This window comes from Lagenorhynchus albirostris, chromosome 2 (genome assembly GCF_949774975.1).
Source record: "Lagenorhynchus albirostris chromosome 2, mLagAlb1.1, whole genome shotgun sequence".
NCBI classification, from domain to species: Eukaryota; Metazoa; Chordata; class Mammalia; order Artiodactyla; family Delphinidae; genus Lagenorhynchus; species Lagenorhynchus albirostris.
The window spans coordinates 45,376,111-45,398,455 of NC_083096.1; the positions used below are offsets into that span (position 1 = coordinate 45,376,111).

The window sequence follows — 22,345 nt, forward strand, 5'->3', positions numbered from 1 at the left end:
GCCTCTTAAATATTAGGATTCAGCAGTTTTGTTCCTTGGTTCTCTCCTTTTATTGTCCTGCCCTCTTCCTCTGGGGAATCTCATTCAATTTGCTAATGAGGACTGAACTTAAATTTTTAGCCTAAACTCTCTCCCAAGTGGCAGACCCAGGTTACTGCGATTACTTGAAATCTCCACTTGGGTATTCCACTAGCTCTTCAATCGCATCATTCCCCCACTCAACACATCCTCTTCCTCCCGGAGCAGTTTATCCTTCTGTCTGTTTTTAGCCTTCTGTTTTCTACAGCCACGGTTTCCCAAACCAGACATTCAGGCGTTTCTCCCCTGTTCCCACCTCCAGTCTCTCACTAAGCCCTATTTTTCTCATTTTACCTTGTGCAATGTCCCACCACGTACCCTACAGCAAGGCTAGGCTGCTAGGCTGGCCCTACACTGAATTCTGTGCTTTGGAAATCTCCTGCCTGGACTATTTTAGAATGACTTTCCTTGCTTTGATCTCTTTTCTCTTCACCCTCAAATTCTCTGCCCCTTCTACTTCAAGACCTGAGTGAAAGTTCTCCTTCTCTCGAAGGCTGTTATCTTCTCTTTGCAATCCCCTTCTCTCTAGCACAATCATCTTTCTGTCCTTCTTGCTGGGAAAAGTGTTCTCTGAAATCAGTGTAAATGAAATAATTTTTAAAGCATGTTGCAATTCATCGCAATTGCTTGTTTACTTGTCTGACAGTCTCCTCCACTAGACTCTAATCTTTTTAGAGGTGGGGATTGTGTCCACCTCCCAGCCAGCACCCTGGTCCATGGTAGGTGCTCCTTAAAGAGCTACAGTGTCTGCCTCTATAAACTTGAGAGAACTAGACATTTTTTCAACACTTGAGATTCAAACACTTTTCAGAAGAGTCAATCCATTTTATGTTTTATTCTCTCTTTGTTGTTAGATATTGCTAAGTGACTATCACCTAACCGCTCAGGGCCTTGTTGTAATTGTACTTCCCTCCAGTTTTTCTGTGCCTGCTCCAGATGCTTTCCTGATAGTTCTTATTTCATATTTTAGTGGTTTTAAACTTAGGAAAGTTTAAAAGTTTAGGGGCACATCTAAATATGGGTATTGCAACACAACCTGGATACAACCTAAGGATTGAAAAAAAAATCCTAAGGGATCCCTAAAATTAGTGCTTCAGGGTGTTTAAAGTTGCATCACTTTTTCATTGTCTGATTTAATGATGACCGTAGCACTTTATCAAAGCAATAAATCATGTGTTTTAAAAATTCAAATGACCTGCAATTAATTTTATTTTTTTAAATCTTGGGTCTTTTTGTACTATAATTAGAGACTGTAGGATTCCAAAGCAGATTTGGAGTTAATGTTTCTGAATAAATGCTACCAAAAGAGAGACACAGACTCCTAATTACTTCAATCTTCTTAATACTAGTTTATTTTTGATCTGTTGCAAATAGCATAGCTTCTGTATCAGTCACGGTTCTCCAGAGAAACACCACTAATATATTTCAGAACTAATACATATGTATATTTATATAATGTTTGTGTGAGCAGGGCAGCTTCATTTAGAGTTGCTGAGACTGGAGAGACAACAAGAGTGAATCCAAGAGAAATAAGTAATTGAAGCAAAGGGAGTCAGGATGTACAGGACCAAGATCCCCCAATATTTGTGCCAGATAGTTGGGGCACCTGACTGTTATTTCTGATTGCCCCTAAAGAGTGCTCTGGGACCCAGTTTCAGTGTGGGCAGGGGTTCCCCCACACATCTTGGACACCAGCAGTGTGTCCTACAATTCAACTTAATTCTGACACTATCTACCTGGAGATAGAATCGGATTCCACAGGTTAAGGGCTCAGTCTGACAAGACTGTCCCCATCCGCCACTTCAGATGCAGATGTCAAGCCCAGGTTGTTACCTGTACTTCTGAATAACTCGTTAAAAATTAAAGGCTCCCTCTATTCCCTCTTTGGATTCAATTAGTTTGCCAGGGTCTCACAGAAACATGTTACTTACTAGATCATTGGTGTATTATAAAAGGATGTAAGTCAGGAGCAGCCAGGTGGAAGGCATGTGGTAAGGGCACAAAGCTTCCATGTCCTCTGAGCACCATTCTCCCAGCACCTCCAAGCTCTCTGAACCCTATTTGTTTTTTTATGGAGGCTTCATTACCTAGGCATGACTGATTAAATCGTTGGCCATTGGCAATTGATTCAACCTCCAGCCCCTCTCCCCTCCCAGAGGTCAGAGGGGTGGGATTCAAAGTTTCAACCCTCTAATCACAGAGCTGGCTTCCCTGGCAACCAGTTCCCCGCCCCCCGCCCCTCCCCCCTCCTTTGGTTACCTAGGGCTTTCCAAAAGTCACTCATTAACATAAAAAAGACACCTTTATCATTCTCACTCTTAGGAAATTCCAAGGGTTTTAGGAGCTCTGTGCCAGAAATGGGGATGAAGACCAAAAATATATTTCTTATTATAAGTCACGTCACAGCCCCCATATTAATATTTTTACCCCCAAAGCTTAAAAAATATCAGTGCAACTTCTGATCAAAAGAGAAAGTATTTAGGGAATTCCCTGGCGGTCCAATGGTTAGGACTCGCCACTGTCACTGCCGGGCCGGGCTCAATCCCTGGTCGGGGAACTAAGATCCCACAAGCCTCCAGGTGCGGCTAAAAACAAACAAACAAAATTTTTGAATGCTTTTAATTCTTACAGCTGAGTATTTTGAATGCTCTTCTCCCAAATTATTTTATATATAAATATATATATACATAAATATGTAAATAAATATAAAGAGATTCATTTTAAGGAATTGATTGTGGGGGCAGGTAAGTCTAAAATTCACAGGGCAGGGGCTTCCCTGGTTGCGCAGTGGTTAAGAATCTCCCTGCCAATGCAGGGTACACGGGTTCGAGCCCTGGGCCAGGAGGATCCCACATGCCGCGCCACAACTACTGAGCCTGCGCTCTAGAACCCGCGAGCCACAACTACTGAGACCGCATGCCACAACTACTGAAGCCCGTGCGCCTAGAGCCCGTGCTCCGCAACAAGAGAAGTCACTACAATGAGAAGCCCGTGCACCGCAACAAAGAGTAGCCCCTGCTCACCGCAACTAAGAGAAAAGCTCACGTGCAGCAACGAGACCCAATGTAGCCAAAAATAAATAAATAAATAAATAAATAAATGTATTTAAAAAAAAATTCACAGGGCAGGCCAGCAGGCTGGTAACACTGAAAAGACTTCTATGTCACAGTCTTGAGGCAGAATTCCTTCCTTTCCAGAAATCCTCAATTTTTGCTGTTAAGGCTTTCAGTTGAATGAGGCCCACTCACATCATTGAGGGTAATCTCCTTTACTTAAGTCTACTGATGTTAATCACATTTGCAGAATAACTTCACAGCAGTATTTAGACTGTTTGACCAAACAACTGGATACCATAGCCTAGCCAAATTGATCCATAAAATTTAACCATCACAGCTACCCTAGTAGTTATATTCATTAGCATAGGATGACAAAAAGCTATAGTATAATCATTCATTGTGTCTCTAATTTCACCCACAAAACAGCTGGATAGAAAGTCAAAGAGAAATCTACCAAGGTAGTCCTAGTGGAACTTTGGACTACTTTGTTACGATTACCCTTTGAGCAGCTACCTTAGAGCTGTATAATGTTTTCATTTAAAAAGGTATTGCTGTATTATTTTTATCTTACCCTACAATTTGGCTTCCAAGTTAGAACATTTGCTTGAGAAAGATAGTTGATTTTGAACTTAGATAGGCAGAGTTCAGGGTATTGAGCTATAGATGGAATGTATTAGGATTTGCTAATTTCCATGGTTGAATAGTTTGTGTACTTCCTTTAGATAACCCCTTCCTTATCTACAAAATAGGAATAACATTTACCTCGTATTATTGTTGAGAAGTTTAAACAATGTATTGAAGTGTCTAGTACAGTGCCTCATACACAGTCGGTGCTCCATAATTGTTTTCTTCACTCGTCCTACAATAGTTCTCATAACTGCCACCAGGGAGGACCGCTGAGCAACAGCTCCTTGAGCTCATGCACTAGCTAAGAAGATGAAACCTCTTTCTTTGTTGCTGAACTTTCCATGAACCCTCAGCATCTCATTCTCTTTCTTTTGACTCTGCAAGACTGCAGAAGTAGAAAGAAGGTTACTTTCCCTCCATTTTCTCTCATGCATGCATGTATGCATTCATTCATTTGTCCATTCATTCAGCAAACCTTTACTGAATGCCTTCATGCTCCAGGCATCATGACAGTTACTGGGGATGCAACACTGATCACTTACTGTGGTCTTTGTTCTTCAGGGGCTCACAGAAGATGATGGGGTGACCAGGATTGCTGACACAAAAAAACAGAGAGGACAGAAAGAGGTAGGTTTAGGGTCTACTGATAGTTTCATATTTAATTGTGGAAAGGATAATGATGTCGCCTGTAAGCATCCAGTAAATAATATTTTATAGCTTAAGAAAAATACCACATACTAAAAGAGAAAAAGAAAACAATAGATGATGAAAAAATATCTTAATAACAAAATATTTGTCAGTTATTAGTGTTGGCATTTATATTATCCATCCATTATGTTCTATTTGTTAAATGGACTGGTTTAAATTACTTAAGTATCACTTAGAATAACAAAATTAAGACTTAGGAGAACAACCTTTGCTTTAAAATTTCTGCTGCTTTGATAATCACAGCAAATTAGGAATGGTGCCAGCTAACCTTTGGTGTGGCCTTATGATGGGTTTAGCATTGTGCTAAGCAGTGCAAGCATTCTGTCCTTCAGTCCTCAAAATGACTTTATGATCCCCATCTTGGGAAACGGGAAAGCTAAGGCACAGAGAGTTTGAGTAGCTTACTTAAGGTCGTTGGTAGGATCAGAGTTTGAACCCTGAAAGCCTGACTCCAGAACCCTTTGAACTACCATCTTATAGGAATTTTTTTTTAACTGTCCTAAAATACTGAGACATCACTATGAGCATGCATGTAGTCACATTTTATTTTATTTAAAAACGTAGGCAATGCTCTTATGTGGTTCAAAATTTTAAAGGTATAAAAGGATATGCAGTAAAAAAGCTTGCTCCAAACCTCATCTGCCAACTACTTACTCCCCCTTCTCACATGCAACCAATAAGCCAGGCATAAATTAATTTTCCCCTCTTTTTACATAAATGGTAGGCTACTATGTGACCCATTTCATATCTTTCTTTTTTTAAAAATATTTATTTGGCTGTGCCAGGTCTTAGCTGCGGCACTTAGGATCTTCCTTGCGGCATGAGGGATCTTTAGTTGCAGCATGTGAACTCTTAGTTGCAACATGTGAGTTCTATGGCATCCCTGTAGTTCCCTGACCAAGGATCGAACCCGGGCCCCCTGCATTGGGAGCATGGAGTCTTAGCCACTGGACCACCAGGGAAGTACCTCATATCTTTATTTTCCCCCTTAAAAATGTATCCTAGAGGGACTTCCCTTCCCTGGTGGCCCAATGGTTGGGAATCCACCTGCCGATGCAGGAAACACCGGTTCGAGCCCTGGTCCGGGAGGATCCCACATGCCACGGAGCAACTGGGCCTGTGCGCCACGGCTGCTGAGCCTGTGCTCTAGAGCCTTCGAGCCACAACTACTGAAGCCCATGCGCCTGGAACCCGTGCTCCACAACGGTAGAGGCTGCCGCAATGAGAAGCCCGCATGCTGCGACAAAGAGTAGCCCCCCTCACTGCAGCTAGAGAAAGCCCGCGCACAGCAACGAAGACCCAATGCAGCCAAAAATAAGTAAATGAATAAATAAATAAATTTATATTAAAAAAATGTATCCTAGATATCTTTCTATATTTTTACATAAAGTGCTTTCTCTTTCTCTTTTAACGCTTGCCTAGTTTTCTATGGAATGAATGTCCCATAATTTATTTTATCTGTCTGCTATTAATGGACATTTAAGTTTTTTCCAAACATTTGTTTTAACAAAAATAATTTTGTATTTCTCAAATCATGAGTATTTAATAACAGAGATTTAGTTTGTCTAATCTGCACAGCGTCTTTAAATTTATTTTTAAATATATAATACATTTATATGCTTTAAAATCCAATATGTATAAGAAAATATTGTAAAAGGTCTTTTTCCCCTTCCTGTCTGTCTCCAACATTTCTGCCATAGGCAGTCTACGTTATTAGTTTCTTGTATATTCTTCCAGATAGGTATATGCAAGCAAGTATGTACATATATTTCTCCCTCTTTTTATACAAATGGTAGCATACTATACATACTGTATCTTGTGTTTTTTTTTAATTTAACACTAAATCATGAAGATCTTTCCATATCAGAATTTAAAGGAAAATTTCATTCTTTTTTTATTCCCAGCTACAATAGTGTTCAATTTTACAATTGCTCCAAAATTTATTTAACTGGCTCCTTGATGGACCTTTACCTGGTCTTCAAATCTTTTGTTTTTACTAATAATACTACGAAGAATAACCTTATCAAATGTAATTTTACAAGTGTACATTCTGTATGTCTGCATCTTTATTCCTCTCCTGTCCCTAGTTTCATCAGAACCATTTTTTTTTGTTTTTTTAGATTTGACTTGTAATTTTTTTAAATGAAGAATTTAAAATATTTATGTGGACATTAATCTTTCCTTGTATGGACTCTAGATTTTTTGGGGGCGGCGGCATTATATTGATAATTAAATCAACATCTTTAAAACAAATCAGAAATCTAAGAAACTTTATAGTAAAATAAAAAAGAACCCAATGAACCTAGAGCCGTATTCTTATATAAGGTATATATAGTGTGTACATGTTCTGTACATGTTGTTTACTCTCTTTTTTGTTCACATAAACATTGCAACATCTTGAAGTATCATGGCTTATTGAATCATTATTACATCCATGTGGAACCTCTAGATTTTGTGTTATGCTTGGAAAGGCTTTTCCTAATCCAGGATTGTAGAAGAATTCCCTCATAGTTTTGTCCAGTACCTTTAAAATTATATTTTAATTTATCTGGAATCGATTTTGTATAAAGTTTGAGCTTTATTTTATTTTTTTCCAGATGGCTACCAGTTGTCCCAATAAAATACTATATCAGTTAAAATGCTTTCAGCTGTGATTGTAACCAGCGGAAAAACAGCTTAAGCAGTTGGTACATTTACCAAGTCACACAACAAGAAATCTGGGGTAGGGTTGTTCCAGAGTTGGTGAATTCAGTGGTTCAACAATGATTTCATGGACCCAGATTCCTTCCACATTTTCAGTGCGTTGACTTCATTCCTTTATTCAAACTAAAAATTGAGGGCTTTGTCTCTTCTACATTGTCCTCAAAACAAGGTTAGTTCTATAAGAATTCCATTTATGTCGATAATGATGCTTTTGTAGCACTGAGCATATTATTATCAGATTTGCAGAATATCTTTCACATTGCAAATTAATTGAAGTAGGAATCACATCTATCAAAAGTTTCAGCTATTGTGTCCAATACAAGAAATATGACATTGTCATTCTAATGGCTATGTATGTGACTTCCCTCTGGAGTGGGATTTGACAAAATTGGATACAACTTTGATGGAATTGGCCAAGAACTGCCTCAGCTCCTTACCAAATCCTGCAGCTCACGTGCCTCTGAACTTAGGCATCTGTTTTTCCCTCGAGTTACAGTGAAAGAAGCATCCCTGCTCCAGCCAAGGCCAAAGGCCAATGCTTCCACATGGCTGTGTATCTTCAGTTCTTCCCTTGCTCTCATTTATCATCAAATTCTTGCTCTCTACTGCACTGTTTCCATTACAGTCTAACATGTCTCTTGGTGCTCCAGTCTCCTGCAATCACCACTCCATTTCTCTTCCCCACTCCACAGAAAAATTTCTGAAAGCCAAGTTTAACTTGCTACCTTTTTGTCCTTGCCTCCCATTCCACCTCAACACACTTCAGTCAGGCTTTCATTACTCCATTCTCCCATCCCCACATTGATAAGAGACAGTTCCTATTAAGGCTGCCAGTGTAGATGTCCATGCAGTCGAACTCTTCTGATTTTCTTATGACTGGCCTGGTAGCTTTCTCAGCACCTTTTCTGGCTGCAGACCTCTAGCAATGCTCCAGGCTCTCTACCTGCACTCTCTCCTACAGCCACACTTTAAATATCATCTATTTATGGATGACTTCCAAATCCACACCTCTTCTCCTCTATCCTGAGGTCTAGACTTGTTTATCTAATTACCTTTTGGCATTTCCACTTAAGTGTTTAATAAAAATGTCAAACATAACATGTCTAAAGCAGAACCAATTATTTTTCCCTTCCTCCCAATTTATTCTTCCCAGAGTCTTCCCCATCACAGTAAATGGCATCTTCATTTGCCCAACTGCCCACATGCAATTATCAGCAAGTCCTATAGGTACTTAACAAAATATGTCTTTAGTCTGGCTACTGCTCTCCCTTCTCCACTGCTACATCCTAGTAGCCTGGATTACTAGGATAGTCTAATCAGTCTCCAGCTTCCTCTCTTTTTCACCTTGGTCCATTCTCCATACAGCAGCCTTAGTGATTTTTCTAAAATGAAAATTAAGTTATATGACTTCCCTCCTCAAAACTTTTTAAATGGTGTCTCATCACCCTCTGTGATAAAACTCCTTTTCCTGATACCCAGGGTTCTACAGTGTGTGGTATTTGCCCACCTAACCTCATTTTATCCCCTCTTCATTCCAGCTGAAGCACTATGGCTATTTTTTTTTCCATCAAGCACACCAAACTTGTTCCCATTTCAGGACATTTGCACTTGCACTTGGAATATTCTTCCTCTTACATTTGTGTGGGTGTGTCCTCATCATTCAGGGCTCAGCTCACATGAGAGTTCTTAGAGTCCTGTGCTGAGTAATCTACTAAATCACTTGTGTCTTTCCCCACCCTCTGTCATTCTCCACCACAGTATTCTATTTTAGTATTTTCAAAGCATGATTTATCAGGAACTGAAATCTTATTTATTTATTGACATGTTAATCATCATTCTCCACTGGAATATAAATTATTTTGAAGGCAGAGACTTGGGCTGTCTTATGCTCTGCTATATTCCCGTTATTTGAAACAGTTCCAAATGTTTATCAAGTAGTGGGTACTCGGTAAATGTTTGTTAACTGATTTATTACCCCATCTTTGTTCTGGGCAGTCACTTTACCTCTTCTGATCTCAGTTCCTTCAATATTAAGATGAGGAAGCTTGAAGAAAAGGATACCTGAAATTCCTTCTGGCTCAGTCTGCAATGACTATGTCTTAAAACCTACAGTAATTACAGGAAAAATCTTGTTGCATCAAAGATTTGTATCTACTGAAGAATATTCTTTTTTTAAAATTAAAAAAAATATATTTATTTTGGCTGCTCCTGGTCTTAGTTGTGGCATGCGGGATCTTCGTTGTGGCATGTGGACTTCTTAGTTGTGGCATGCGAACTTTTAGTTACAGCATGCATGTGGGATCTAGTTCCCCAACCAGGGATCTAACCCAGGCCCCCTGCATTGGGAACGCAGAGTCTTACCCACTGGACTACCAGGGAAGTCCCATGAAGAGCATTCATTTATTCATTCATTCATTCATTCAACAAGCTTCTTCTGAGTGCTGACCATAGCCTGGTACTGTTCTAGGCACTGGAGGCCAAGTCATCGCCATCAAGATTATAGTGCATCAGTCTCAACAAACAGAAAACCTAGAAGGTTAATGCTATCCTTGTTCTCCAGCTGATTTTCTACTGATACTTCACTTTCACAACAGTTTTCTCAATTTTGCTTAGTTTATCTACAGTGGGCTCCCTTTAAGTTAAAGTTATTATCACTATTACCATAGTTAATTTCCAAGAATTCTAGGATAAAGTGACATAATTTATGTGGCTATAACTTTAATAACACCATGTAAAACATAGGCATTAAGGCTGCAGATTTTCTGCCAATCTGATTTAGTTTTTTTTTTTTTTGATTTAGTTTTAATCCAAACTCTGCCATGCTTCCAAATTTAATTGCAGCTTGACTTAAACTAAAATTTTGAATTTTATGAATCTAATTTTTTAAAAAAGAGATTAATAAGGAACAAAATTTGTATATATTCAGGTCAAGATGTGCAGAGGACTGCTAATTCTCTTGCCAAAATTTGAGCCAGCTGGTTTTAAATTTGAATTAGAATGAGTGTATATGTAGAGCCAATCATTAATCAAATGTCCAAAATGAAAATAAATCACTTTCAAAACTGTAGAGAATGAAAAATGATTAAGAAAAGAAAAGCAAATTGTTATACATTGTGCTAACTGCCATTTGTCAGCACAGGCTACAAATCACTCATAGAAAGCAATGTCTACTTATATTTGCTTTAATCAATTATATAAAGAGGTATAGTATAGCTATATAATGTTTTAATATTGCATACAAGCACTATATTTAAAGCACTATATATTGGTCAAAATGCTTTTGGTTGGGAAGGAAGACAGAAATCCAATTCAGGGGAATATTTATTGTTTCATGTAACTGGGAAAGCCAGAACTCAACTAATGTAATGTCATCAGAGAATTCTTCTCTTTCAATCAGGGGCTCTCCTGGTGAACTAATGTTCACTAGCAGCTCAGGATTCATATCCTACCAGTTTATCAACCCAAGGGGAAAGAACCGGTTCTTTTTCAATAGCTACAATAGAGAAATCCTGGGCAAGATTCTGACTGGCCCGGTTTGGAAACAAACTAACAAAATGTGTTTCAAAGGTCCTCACACTCCTAGATTACTCTTTTTCTCCTTCAAAACGGTTATTCTTGCAGTGAGCTGATCTTAGCTAAATTTTAGGAGAATGTAATCTGATTAAATTGATTCACCTTAAGGTATTTAAAATGATAGCTTTATCATTTGCAACTTATCAATAAATGAACTGGTAATTGGTACAATGTCAGAATAAGAAAAGGACTTAAGGCAGTGTGGATAAAGACAGTTTTAATCAGGTTCACTAAATCATGCCAATATAGAAGGATACATTCTTTCATACACAAGGCATAGAAATCTGGACATCTCTGCCCTTCTCCTCACACTATTTGTGAGTGCAAATATTTGGCGGTGTATTGGGAAGATGCTGTGAGAGTGGTCTGTCCTTGGTTCAGGCAATAAGAGATACATGGTAGAGAACAGAAAAGAAATAATAAAACTAAGTCAGCTTGTATTTTTTTATCATCATGTACAGAAATTCTAAACAATATCAGTGATATAATATCCATCCCCACCTTGATGGACCAGTCCCACTGTTCCTGCATCCCCCTGGGGTTCCTTGCCAATACTTCCTCCCATCTCGCCATTCAAGCATGCCAGAATAGAAGTCAGAGCCCTGGCATATTACTTTTCACAACTATTGATACATGACTAGGGGAATTAATGTATTGGTGACTTGCATTGTATAGAAAAGAGTGAACTGAGACTGCAAGAGGAAAAATTCAAGAGACAGTGCTTTACAAAATGGATTATAATTCATGTGTTATAAGCAGTAAGTATAATCTTGAAATATAAAATAATTGAATTAGCCCCTCAAATAAATTCGACAGGAAAAGTCTATTCTGGAAGAACAATTCATTTGTCAGCTGAGCAAAAGAAGCTTATAAGGAACAGCTGAATAATGCCAAATGTCTGTTAAACTAATTTAAAGGCAAGCATATGAATTTGATTTGGATCAGAGTGTCTGTCTTCCTTGCCATGTAGCCCTGGCCCGGGAGGGAGTATCATTGCTGGTCCAGCAGGTGGCACTCTTTTCTTTGTGCACTAGTACTAAACTAACAACTAACTTGTCCAAGTACAAGGTAGTTTAGAGTCCTGCCTTCAGAAGAACCCTATAATCTGTTTATCTATGGCAATAATATGGTTATAGATTTCACAAGGGCAACTATGCTGGTCTGGTCTTCGTCAAATTTTTTTCTTAAATCAAAGACTTGTTTTATTATGGTACACGGACTGGGACTGATGTGAGGGGGTGGATGTAGTGGACAACCACTGCCCTGATTAGCATCAGATGTCCATCCCGATGGCCATGAATGTGCCAAAGGTGCCGCCGCTCTGCATCATGGTTTTCCTGACACCGCCCATCAGACCCCGACCCCGTATTCCAATCCTGAGACAGGAAAAGATGCTGAAGAGCGCCCCCGCCACCATGCCCGCGGTGCAACCCATCACAAAACCCATCTTCACGAGGTGGAAGCAGCTTGGCTGGAACTGTGCGTAGGGACTCAAGGCCACCAGCATCTCGCTTGTGGCCTTGGTCACTTTTGGTCTTTGTCAGATTTGAAGATTGGTCCATACACATCTAACTACCCCATTGGGTCTAGAGTTTGTCATCCTTAGTTTTTTGTTTTTTTTTTTTTTTTTTTTTTTTTTTGCGGTACACGGGCCTCTCACTGTTGTGGCCTCTCCTATTGCAGAGCACAGGCTCCAGACGCGCAGGCCCAGCAGCCATGGCTCACGGGTCCAGCCGCTCTGCGGCATGTGGGATCTTCCCGGACTGGGGCACAAACCTGTGTCCCCTACATCGGCAGGCGGACTCTCAACCACTGCGCCACCCGGGAAGCCCCTGTCATCCTTAGTTTTAAGCCTTTATCGGTTTCTACGCTATGTCTAAGGTCTTGCACAATGCTGGAGGTCTACATAAAATTGTGATGATTCGTATTTGAAAAGCAGGTTGAGCAAAAGTAATGTTTCTCAATTAAAACAAAATATTTTTCTAATAAAAATTCCACACATTCTTGGAGCTTCTGAAACTTCCCCTCAAGAATCACTGATGAGAAGTTGGATTCCATCTTCTACATATTCTTTCTAGAAAAGATTTTATCCAGTTAATTTTCTACAGTTTGTATTACAAAAACAGGTTTTTGTGTCTTTCAAATATACAATTAAAACATAATGGGCACATTTTTTTCCCTTTCAAAATTGATCCTAATGTCCTGCCTCCTGGAGAGTGTGATTTGCTGGTCACAAATTAAAGGTACTATAATAAGCACAAGAATAAAAAGAACTAACATTGATATGTTAATAAAAGCAATTAATAACCAAACAGTAAAACACCTTTTCATTTATTACCTCTTACTACCATGCTAGCGTCATTTAGAGAGTGCTAAATATGTGCTAGACATATTCATATGTAATAAGTTCATTACATATATGATATCATTTAATTTTCAGATACCCAGTTTGAAGAAAAGAAATATAAAGCTTACAAACTTTATTTCCCCAAGTCATGTGGCAAGTCAGTGTCAGAATGAGGATTTCTAAAGCTTCTACCCCTGAAAAAGACAGAACATATTAGAGTATTGCAACAATCTTGTTAGTAAGTGAAGGAGCTTCATTTAAAAAAAAAACAAAAACGGTTCATAAAATGACTTTCAATAGTTAACCCTATTTTGTACAACAACCTATAACAGATATTAAGATTAGGCCTTCTTTAGAAGTTGTACAAAGAGGAGAGGGGAAGAGAGTGTTAAGTAAAGATCGGAGAGGGTCAGAGACAAATTAAATTGATTTTACAATTTGCCTATGTTTAGCACAATCTTCAAAGAAGATTATTCAATAAAGAACATAAGGAAATATGTTTTAATAAGCCTAATGTGTTTAATTTGCCGTGTGTGTTAAACAGGTAAATGTCTTTAATATATATAAAGCTCTTACAAATCAATAAGAATAAGAAATCAATAGGAAAATGGAAAAGTATAACAATAGCCAATTCAGAAAGGAACATATATGGCCAGAAAATCCATGGAAAAACTAATTAACCTTCTCGTTAAGAATTTCAAAATTAAACAATAGAACATTATACCAATTTCAACTCCCCAAATTGCCAAATATTAAAAGGAATAATGAAAATAATAATAATAAATAATAAAAGACATGCCAAAGTCCAATGTGATTGAGGAGTAGGGAAATAGGTATGCATCCATTGCTAGTAGATAGGTGAATTAATTTACATTTATACAATGAACTATCATGGACCTATATCTAAATATTTAGATGGAAATATTCCAGATGAAAAATTATGATACAGATTACAGAATACATATAGAACATCATTTCATTTTGATAAATAATTATAAATAAATGTATATATAGTTATAAATTATAATTGCATATACATTTGTATGTAAATTTGTAGGAATCTACATCAAACTGGTAATTGGGGTTATCTAAAGATATTGATGTCGGGATTTGGGTGAATATTCCAGGTTTTTTCTTTTTGTTTATCAGTAGTGTCTAATTTTTCTATAGTAAAACCTGGTTACTTATGTAAATAAACAAAAGCAAGATTCAAAATGAAAGAAGCAGTATCGTGGTTAAGAGGATGAACTCTGGAGTCAGGTAAGCCCAGGTGATGGGTGACCTTGATAAATTCCTTAAACTTCTTAATCTTGGTTTCCTTACCTGTAAAATGGTGATAATAATAGTGCCTACCTCAGTGGGTTTTTGTGAAGATTAAATTAGACAGCTGATGTGACCTACTGTTTGTGCTTACCAGTCAATCAAGTAATTACAGAGCTTATACTCGGATATTACAGGGCAGTACAAGGTACTTGGGGAAATGCACAGTTTGAGATTGTCCCTGCTCTGCAGGCAGTTAAATTCCCAAATAGACAGATGTCACTAACTCAAATGAGAACGTGGCAAACAAGGGGTTCAAAGTTCTATGACATGCAAGGGAATCCCAAAACACAGTCACATTTTCAATGTGCTAAATGTCTATTAAACTAATTTGTTCCTTCAAAGAAAGGTAATTTAAATGGGTGAATTATATTTCAATTAAGATGTTAAAAAAAGGTAATCATTTTAGTATGTGAAACTTACCTGAAAGAAATGGTCTCAAGAGTATTTTAAGACCCAAAACACTGATGCGATACAAAAACTAACATTGTAAAGGAAATTTTCTAAACTAGCTGATTTGAATCATATGAAGTTGAATCTGGTTCATAAAGTTATTGAACTGCTTGGAGACTCATTTTATTGTGTGATTAATAAAATGATTCCCACATAGGATTTGCAAATATTAAATACTATGACTAAAATAATGAATTCCTTAATTTTTCCTGTAAACCGATTGGGGAAAAAGAGCTTTATTCGGGGAAAAAAGGGAGCAGAAGTTCTTGCTTAATGTAACATCAGTGATTTTCAAGGTCCAATTAAAATACACTTTCTCTAGAAAATTGCCTGTTTGACCACTCTGTCCTTACTGATAATAACAATCCTAGTTTCCATTTACTGAACACTTATTATGTTCCTCGGAATATGTTAAGTGCTTCACAGACCCAATCAAATTTAATTTTGACTATACTATGAGGTAAGTGTTATTAGCTCCATTTAACAGATAAGGAGACTAAGACAGGTAAGTTAAGAAACTTGACCAGGTCACATGGCTATTAAGTAATCTATTAGGTTAGGATTCCAAGCTGGAACTGTCTGGTTACAAAGCTTGTTAATAACTACACCACACAAAGTCCTTCCTTGTACTTTGTTCATTCTGTGAATGCTACAAATGAGCAAAGAATGATAGATCAGTATAATCAGCCTTTTCTCAGTGTATTCCCAAATAAGAGCTAAAGAGCTAAGACAAGCTAAAACTATACTCTGGCAGGAGATCCAAACTAGTTTTATTTAATAACAATAACAGTATTCTGAGGCATAATTATAGCAATTTATATAATGAAAGGAATTACTACTCTGAGAAAATATACTTAATAGAGCCAACTAGAATATTGAGAAAAGAGTTGAACATTGAATTGTTTAAATCATTGAATAGTTATCTGGAAATGCTCTTTATTCATTGAGATCACAGCTTTCATTGACTGCAGATTCTTACATTTTATATTTCACGCATTCACTTATTCAGTAGCCGTCCACTGAGCACCTACTATGTGCTAGGTGTTGTTCTAGGCTTTTAAGATATATCAGAGAACATAAAATCCCTGTCCTTAAAGAAAAAAATAATAAAAAAGAAAACAAATAATTTTTTAAAAATCCCAAGAAACAACAGTATCAACAAAGACAATCCCTGACCTCATGGAGTTTCCATCTCAGTGGGGAGACAGACAATGAAATATATGTCAGATGATGCTAGGTGATATGAATAGAAATAAGAAAGGGTAAGAGGCAGAGAGATGAAGGCTGGTGTTTAAATAGGGGGTTAAGAAAAGCCTCTCGGAGGTGTTAGCATTTAAGTAGAGCTATGAATGAAGTGAAAGAGTTGAAGAGTAAGCCATGTGAATTACCTGAGGGAAGAGAAATCTAGGTGAAGAAAGAGCATGTGCAAAAAAGGCCCTGAGCTTGGTGTGTCCTAGAAGAGGCAAAAAGGCCAGTAGGGCTGGAATAGAGAGAGCAAGGGGGAGGGAGAGGGTGTGGTAGATGAGGGCAGAGAGGAAGTCCCACCGAGTGTCTGTGACAGACTTTGTGTTTTTTTCTCTGAAGGAGGGAGACCAGTTAGGAGGCTATTGTAATCATCCAGGTGAGAAATGATGGGGTTGATAGCAGTGGAGGGGATGAGAAATGGTTGGATATTGGATGTATTCTGAAAGTAGATTTGAAAGGATTTACTGATGGATTGGAACGTAAGGTGTGAGAGACTGGGTGTGAGGTATGAGAAATCTTTGTGCTAAAACGCTAGATAATTAACCTTGGAGGGAAAAGCCTTCAAAGTCCTCCACAGGCCTGGTTCTTGTGTGAACAGACCATTTGACCTTGGAGGTTAAGTCAACAGGAATCACTAAAGTCTGACTGCTAAGAATAGGAAGAAATAAGTGGTGACCCTTCTACCAAGCTGGTTCTTGTTTGGGAGAAGCTGCCAAGCTAAACAGTAGTTGTGGGAAAAGAACAAGTGCACTTTCTAATGAACTATTTCTAGTTTGCGGAGGGGAGGAACCGAACCTAAAGATGTTAAGAGCAGAGTCTGATCAAGGCCCAGCCTTCGGTTCTCCCTAGCTTTTTCCATTTCCCTCTTTTTTTCCGTTCATCCCCCACTCCCTCCTTGGTCCAACTTCTTGGCTGCAGGAAGGGACAGTTTACCACTGGTTCTCAAACGTCAACAGGCATCAGAATTACCTGGAGTGCCTGTGAAAACAGATTGCTGGGCTCCACTCCCAGAGTAATTGGGGCGCCGTGTGTGTGTGTGTGTGTGTGTGTGTGTGTGTGTGTGTGTGTGTGTGTGTGTGTGTGTGTGTGTGTGTGTGTGTGTGTGTGTGTATGCGCGTGCGTGTGTGTAGAGCGGTAGAGAGGAAAGGTGCCGAGATTTTGCGTTTCTAACAAGTTCTTAGGTTATGCTTGAGAAGAACTGTTGCTTCCGTACCGGAGAGGAGGGCGTGCAAAGCAAGGAGCTCTGGAACTCCACCTCGTGAAATGTGAGGGGGAAGGTTCCAGCTCACAGAGGTTTCCAGTCACTAGGGAAATTGTCCTCTTACCCCAAGGTGAAAATAAGAAGCCAGAGAAGAGAAGAAGCGGGAAGTAGTCCTTCCAGACCAGACATCCCCTCGGAGCTTCCCAGTGAAACGAAGGCGGGAAGACAGCCCCGGGCCAGCCCACAGATCCTCAGAGGGCGCGGATCCGTAGGAGGCGCCCGAGAAGGCCGCGCCTCTTGGAGGAAGTTTGCCCTTTAATTGCAGAGCTCAGATCTCCGTCTCATCAACTTCCAGAAGCGGGCAGCGGGCGCCGACGGGAGTGTCAGTCCCTCCCGCCCAGGGACTGGGTCGGGCAGCCGCGGCGTTCAGCGTTCTCCCGCACCGTCGCCATGGGCGGCTCGGCCTCCAGTCAGTTGGACGAGGGCAAGTGCGCCTACATCCGAGGTACGCCCGCCGGGGGCTTCCCGGGAGCGCGACGCCCGTCCGCCCGGAGCCTTGCGCCAGGCTGGGCCCCCGGGCACTGGCCCCAGAGGGGGCGACCCGACCGGCGTCCGCAGCGCCCCTGCCCGCCACGACCCGCTTTCCACCGGCGTGCGCGGGGATGACAGGGGCGCACGGGACGCTCAGCCAGGGTTCCCGCAACCGGACGGCAGCTCGGCCTGCGCGCCCTGGCCCGGGTGGGGTGCGGGGCAGCCAGGGGGAAGGGGCTGGGGGTGCTTAGGGAAGCGCCGCCGGGCGGTTGGGAGACGCAGGTGAAGGTTGTGGAGAGGAGGACCACCCAGCTGCCTCCACTCGGGCCGCTTCGTTGTCTGTTCTGCACATCCCGCCCCCCGCCCAGCAACACCTCGCCGTCCTGTACCTGGCATTGGACTCAGTTCTGAGCTCTTTCTGAACTTGCCGCAGAGAGAACAGTGGGGATGTCCCCTCGCTTCTAGAGATTCCCCTGGGGATTCCCGGCATATAAGGCAGAATTTCCCTGGCCTGGTTTTGTAAGACGCAGCGTCGGCCACAGCTTTACTTGAGCTTCATAGTGTCACTTGTGGGATGATTTCATCAGAGGCAGAAAGGACAGTGTCATCAGGCCCCCAGGTTGTGCGGTTCCCTTCTCTTCCCGGAGGTGAGAGGTTGGGGAAAACCGAAAGAGGAACACTGGCATATTGGGTAACAGTTGCTAAAATTGTTTATGGGGAGAAACTCATTCGAGAGCCTTTCTGGAATATAGTGATACAGTAAAGAGTGTGAGGCAGAAGAAAACAAAACCCAAACTGAGCTGCAACTGCAGGAAATCATGATTCTTTATCTCCTGGGCCTCTTTCTCTTCCCTCCCCCGCAAACCTTGCCGACAACCACTACCTAACAGTTGGTTATCTTGTGAATTTAGTTTTTCTGGCTTTAGAAATACCTGCTAAACTAGGTATTATACTCTAGGTTTTACCCTAATTCTGCAAAAAAAAGTTCTTTCTGGTACCTCTTTCTGGCCCCTGAACCATTTCCTAAGAGGAAAGCATTTATTTAGTGTCTTTATTCCAAATTTGCTTTCAGTCACAACATTTAAAACCATTTAAAAAGGATATCAAATTAGGCACTTGAGAGCAATTTAACTGATTTTCCAGACTTCTGCTCTGGTGCTTTGAGAGGTAGAAGATCATCAACAACCCCTACTGTCAGGGAATAAAACTTGGTCAGGTATCCCTTTGCTGTTGTTTATTTAAAATGGGGAAAAGATGGATGATTTGTTTATATGAGAAAAAGAGCTAAACCAAGTCTGCCTTAATCTTACAAATTTGGCTACATGCTTGTTATTTACACCAATGGTTAGGGGACTGAAAGAACAATGTACTAGAACGTTGTGAGAAGGGGCTTGCATTTAATTATTAGCAAAATATGTTTATGGCATTTATTTTATAAAACTTGGTTTCACTGAAAAGCATAGAAACATCAAGTTGCAGCATGGCCTCTACGGTAATCAGTGGAAGTCCCGCAAGGTGAGGGGGTTAACTTGCTTGAAGAAGACTTCATGGTTATCATGGATGTTGCTGCAGACGCAAGCATTGTACTCATGTGATAAGAAAATGTGTTACCTTTTTCATTCTGAAATTAAATTATGACATACAAAAATATGAGCTAGCTAGTACACAGGAAGGACTTGTAATAAATGTATTCTGAATGCATAAAACTATAAGCGGATTGTGTGACAGTCATTATATCCTCTAGTCTTGTTCAGTTATATCTCCTCATTATTTGTTTGGGAGGGCACTTTCAAGGTATGTAGGGGTGGAGGGAAGAGAAGAGTTAAAGTTAGAATACCTCCAGAGAAAATGAAAAGTTGCCTCATTTGAGAATACTAGTCTTGCCAAAAAGAGAAAAGAGCACTGGAAAAATGCATGGTGTTGTGAATTGTTAGTGCATGAGCAAAAGAAGTTCATGAGGCTGTGATTTCCTGATGGTTTTGAAGCCCCAGATCCCTGAAAAAAACCATAACCCTGTCTTCACTGCTTTGCCCATCCGTTAGCCCACAAATATTCTCAAGCTTTGATTTAATTGTGAGCAGAACAATTGAAAGTATGACAGTAAAGTTTAAGCACGATTTTATAACCTTTCTCATAAAGTAGCCGCCAGTGAAATACTATAGATTTGAAATCTCCTGTAGCTGAGAAAATAACTCTCTTTCAAGCTTTATAAACGTTGCCAACATGGAGAATAACTAGTCAATACATTTGGAGTGAATTTTGCTAACTTAATCTTGTACGTGTTATGAGCAGCTGTATTGCTAGTAGGCTAATGATTCTGTATCAGCACTTACTTTTGGCCAAATCATTTAATAGCTGCCACTTGGTTTGTGTGCCTCAAAACTTTGTATTATTAGTGATCTTTGTCCCATGGATATTTTGAAAGTACATTATTTCTTAAGATTTGGTAAATCTCTAGGTAAAGGGGCACCAGAAGTGTTAAAGGAGTTACTTCATTTCTAAAGATGTTAGTTTTGAAAATTAGTACCGCGCTCATGTTTCTTAACAACAGAATACATTTTGGGGATGTGTCTAGAAGTCTTTCAGTAACTTCCCTTGATGAGATGTTGCTATTAATAAACAATACTAAGACCAGCTTGTAATCACATGGGTAGTGTCATCTGTTAGCCGTCAGGAATGCTTTTAGCAGTGACCTAAAAGGATCTTGCTTTAATGAGAAAGAAAGCTCATAAAATCCAGGCATCAGTGGTCAATTTAGGGCACTTTTCTCTTTTCTTGCCCTGTGTTTTTTTCCTTTTAAACTTTTGGTATGCCTAAAAGTGAACTACAGCGTCAAAAAACACAGCGTTTTCCTGTTAAAGCAATAATTTTATTTCCTTTAAAAAATTACCATTGAATTGTTGATGAATCAAAGGAAAACAAACTTGAAAACTCTCTCACATATGTCCTGTGGAGGGTCAGAAAAGTACTGGAAAATCAATGCTGCGGCTGAGAACTGAGGGATACTTGAGTTCTTGGGGTGGGCTGGGGGATGCTGGAGGACACCTCTAGGCCTGGTAGCAGCAAATAGCAGTCAAGAAAACTGTTCTTCTCCTAGACTGACTATCACATTGTCAGCCACACCTCACCTGTAAAGCGGCTTCCTCTGAAATACTCATCAGTGATCTGATGCTTATAAAGGAAGAAATGAGTTTCAGCTTAAAAACAACACGTATTTCTCTCAGAGGAATTTTCTCATATTTATACCATGAGGGTTAACTTAGGTGGCTGTATGTGAAATTTATGCTGATGATAGTGTCTGGAGTAAAGTCTCCCTAGACCAGGTGAATGGAAGATAGGGAGTTTGCAGTCTCCTCACCCTAGATGCATAGTTATTAGTCCACACATTTGCTTGTTCTTCAGCTGTAATTTGTTGGTAGGAGATGGGAAAAAGAACTGGTCTGATGTAATCTCAGAGTTCAATTTATCTCTAGTAAAAGTACAGTTGACCCTTGAACAATATGGGGTTTAGGGGTGCTGACCCTCTGTACTGTCGAAAATCTGTGTATACTTATAGTAGGCCCTCCGTAACTGCGGTTCCTTGCTGTCCATGGGTCCACATCCACGGATTCAACCAACTGTGGATCATGTAGTGCTGTAGGATTTACTATTGACAAAAAGTAAGTGGACCCACGGAGTTCAAACCCATATGTTGTTCAAGGGTCAACTGTATATTGTAATGGAACTTTAGGATACAGAGTGTGGTAGACACTATTAGATGCCAACCCAGCATCGTTTCCCCATTCCTCTTTCATAACAGAGCCCCAGTTTTGTTAGGGCAGCCCTCTGTTTCAGAGAGGCTAGCCCCACTTATGGCTTCTGAGAGATGGGTGCTAGTTGGTCCATGCCTATCATGGTGGTGTGTTCTTGTCAGTGATTGCAGTTGACCCTTGAACAACATGGATTTGAACTGCATGGGTCCACTTATATGCAGGGTTTTTTTCAATAGTAAATTCTGCAGTACTATATGATCCACAGTTGGTTGAATCTGGGCATGTGGAGCCACAGATATGGAGGAACTGCAGTTATTGAGGAACACATATATGGAGGGCCAACTGTGCAGAGGGGGGGCGCCTCTCACACCCATCTCCCCGCTGATGTTCAAGGATCAACTGTATACAAGGCATGGGATTGTGATGAAATCTGGCCACTGAAGCTTTTTTTTTTTTTTTTGGCTGTGTTGGGTCTTCGTTGCTGCGTGTGGGCTTTTTTCTAGTTGCGTTGTGGTGCGTGGGCTTCTCATTGTGGTGGCTTCTCTTGTTGTGAGCACGGGCTCTAGGCGCGTGGGCTTCAGTAGTTGTGGCACGCGGGCTTAGTTGCTCTGCGGCATGTGGTATCTTCCCAGACCAGGGATCGAACCAGTGTCCCCTGCATTGGCAGGTGGATTCTTAACCACTGCGCCAACAGGGAAGTCCCTGTCCATTGAAGCTTGAAGGGAACTTTGCTGGCTGCTTCTAAGAAAAC

At 40.1% G+C, this 22,345-nt stretch overlaps 2 protein-coding genes and 2 long non-coding RNA genes across 6 annotated transcripts in view; 2 read left to right on the plus strand and 2 right to left on the minus strand.

The window, feature by feature from the left end:
* The window catches only part of LOC132510028 (uncharacterized), a 55,009-nt gene extending 50,619 nt beyond the window's left edge, over positions 1-4,390 (plus strand). Inside the window, exon 3 of the long non-coding RNA XR_009537216.1 lies at positions 4,323-4,390. This is a non-coding gene — a long non-coding RNA (uncharacterized LOC132510028). The remainder of the gene's footprint in view (positions 1-4,322) is intronic.
* Positions 4,391-10,947: 6,557 nt separating this feature from the next.
* On the minus strand, positions 10,948-12,349 carry LOC132515789 (reactive oxygen species modulator 1-like). The gene has a single exon (XM_060142146.1). It carries the CDS (start codon positions 12,250-12,252, stop codon positions 12,019-12,021), a length of 234 nt encoding a protein of 77 aa, XP_059998129.1. The 5' UTR covers positions 12,253-12,349; the 3' UTR covers positions 10,948-12,018.
* A 235-nt stretch (positions 12,350-12,584) lies between these two features.
* On the minus strand, positions 12,585-17,556 carry LOC132515790 (uncharacterized). The gene is made up of 3 exons (XR_009539186.1): positions 17,436-17,556; positions 13,221-13,286; positions 12,585-12,819 (listed from the first exon to the last, which is right to left on the minus strand). It is a non-coding gene; the product is annotated as an uncharacterized LOC132515790 (long non-coding RNA).
* An 86-nt stretch (positions 17,557-17,642) lies between these two features.
* The window catches only part of NIBAN1 (niban apoptosis regulator 1), a 162,170-nt gene continuing 157,467 nt past the window's right edge, over positions 17,643-22,345 (plus strand). For all 3 annotated transcript variants that reach the window (XM_060131715.1, XM_060131725.1, XM_060131733.1), the window contains exon 1: positions 17,643-17,816. In XM_060131715.1, coding sequence (XP_059987698.1) covers positions 17,762-17,816 — 55 coding nt within the window. In that variant the 5' untranslated portion in view covers positions 17,643-17,761. The remainder of the gene's footprint in view (positions 17,817-22,345) is intronic.

Bases quoted from the DNA above. Each gene is read 5' to 3' on its own strand.
- LOC132515789 (XM_060142146.1), bottom strand. From the start codon at position 12,252: ATGCTGGTGGCCTTGAGTCCCTACGCACAGTTCCAGCCAAGCTGCTTC.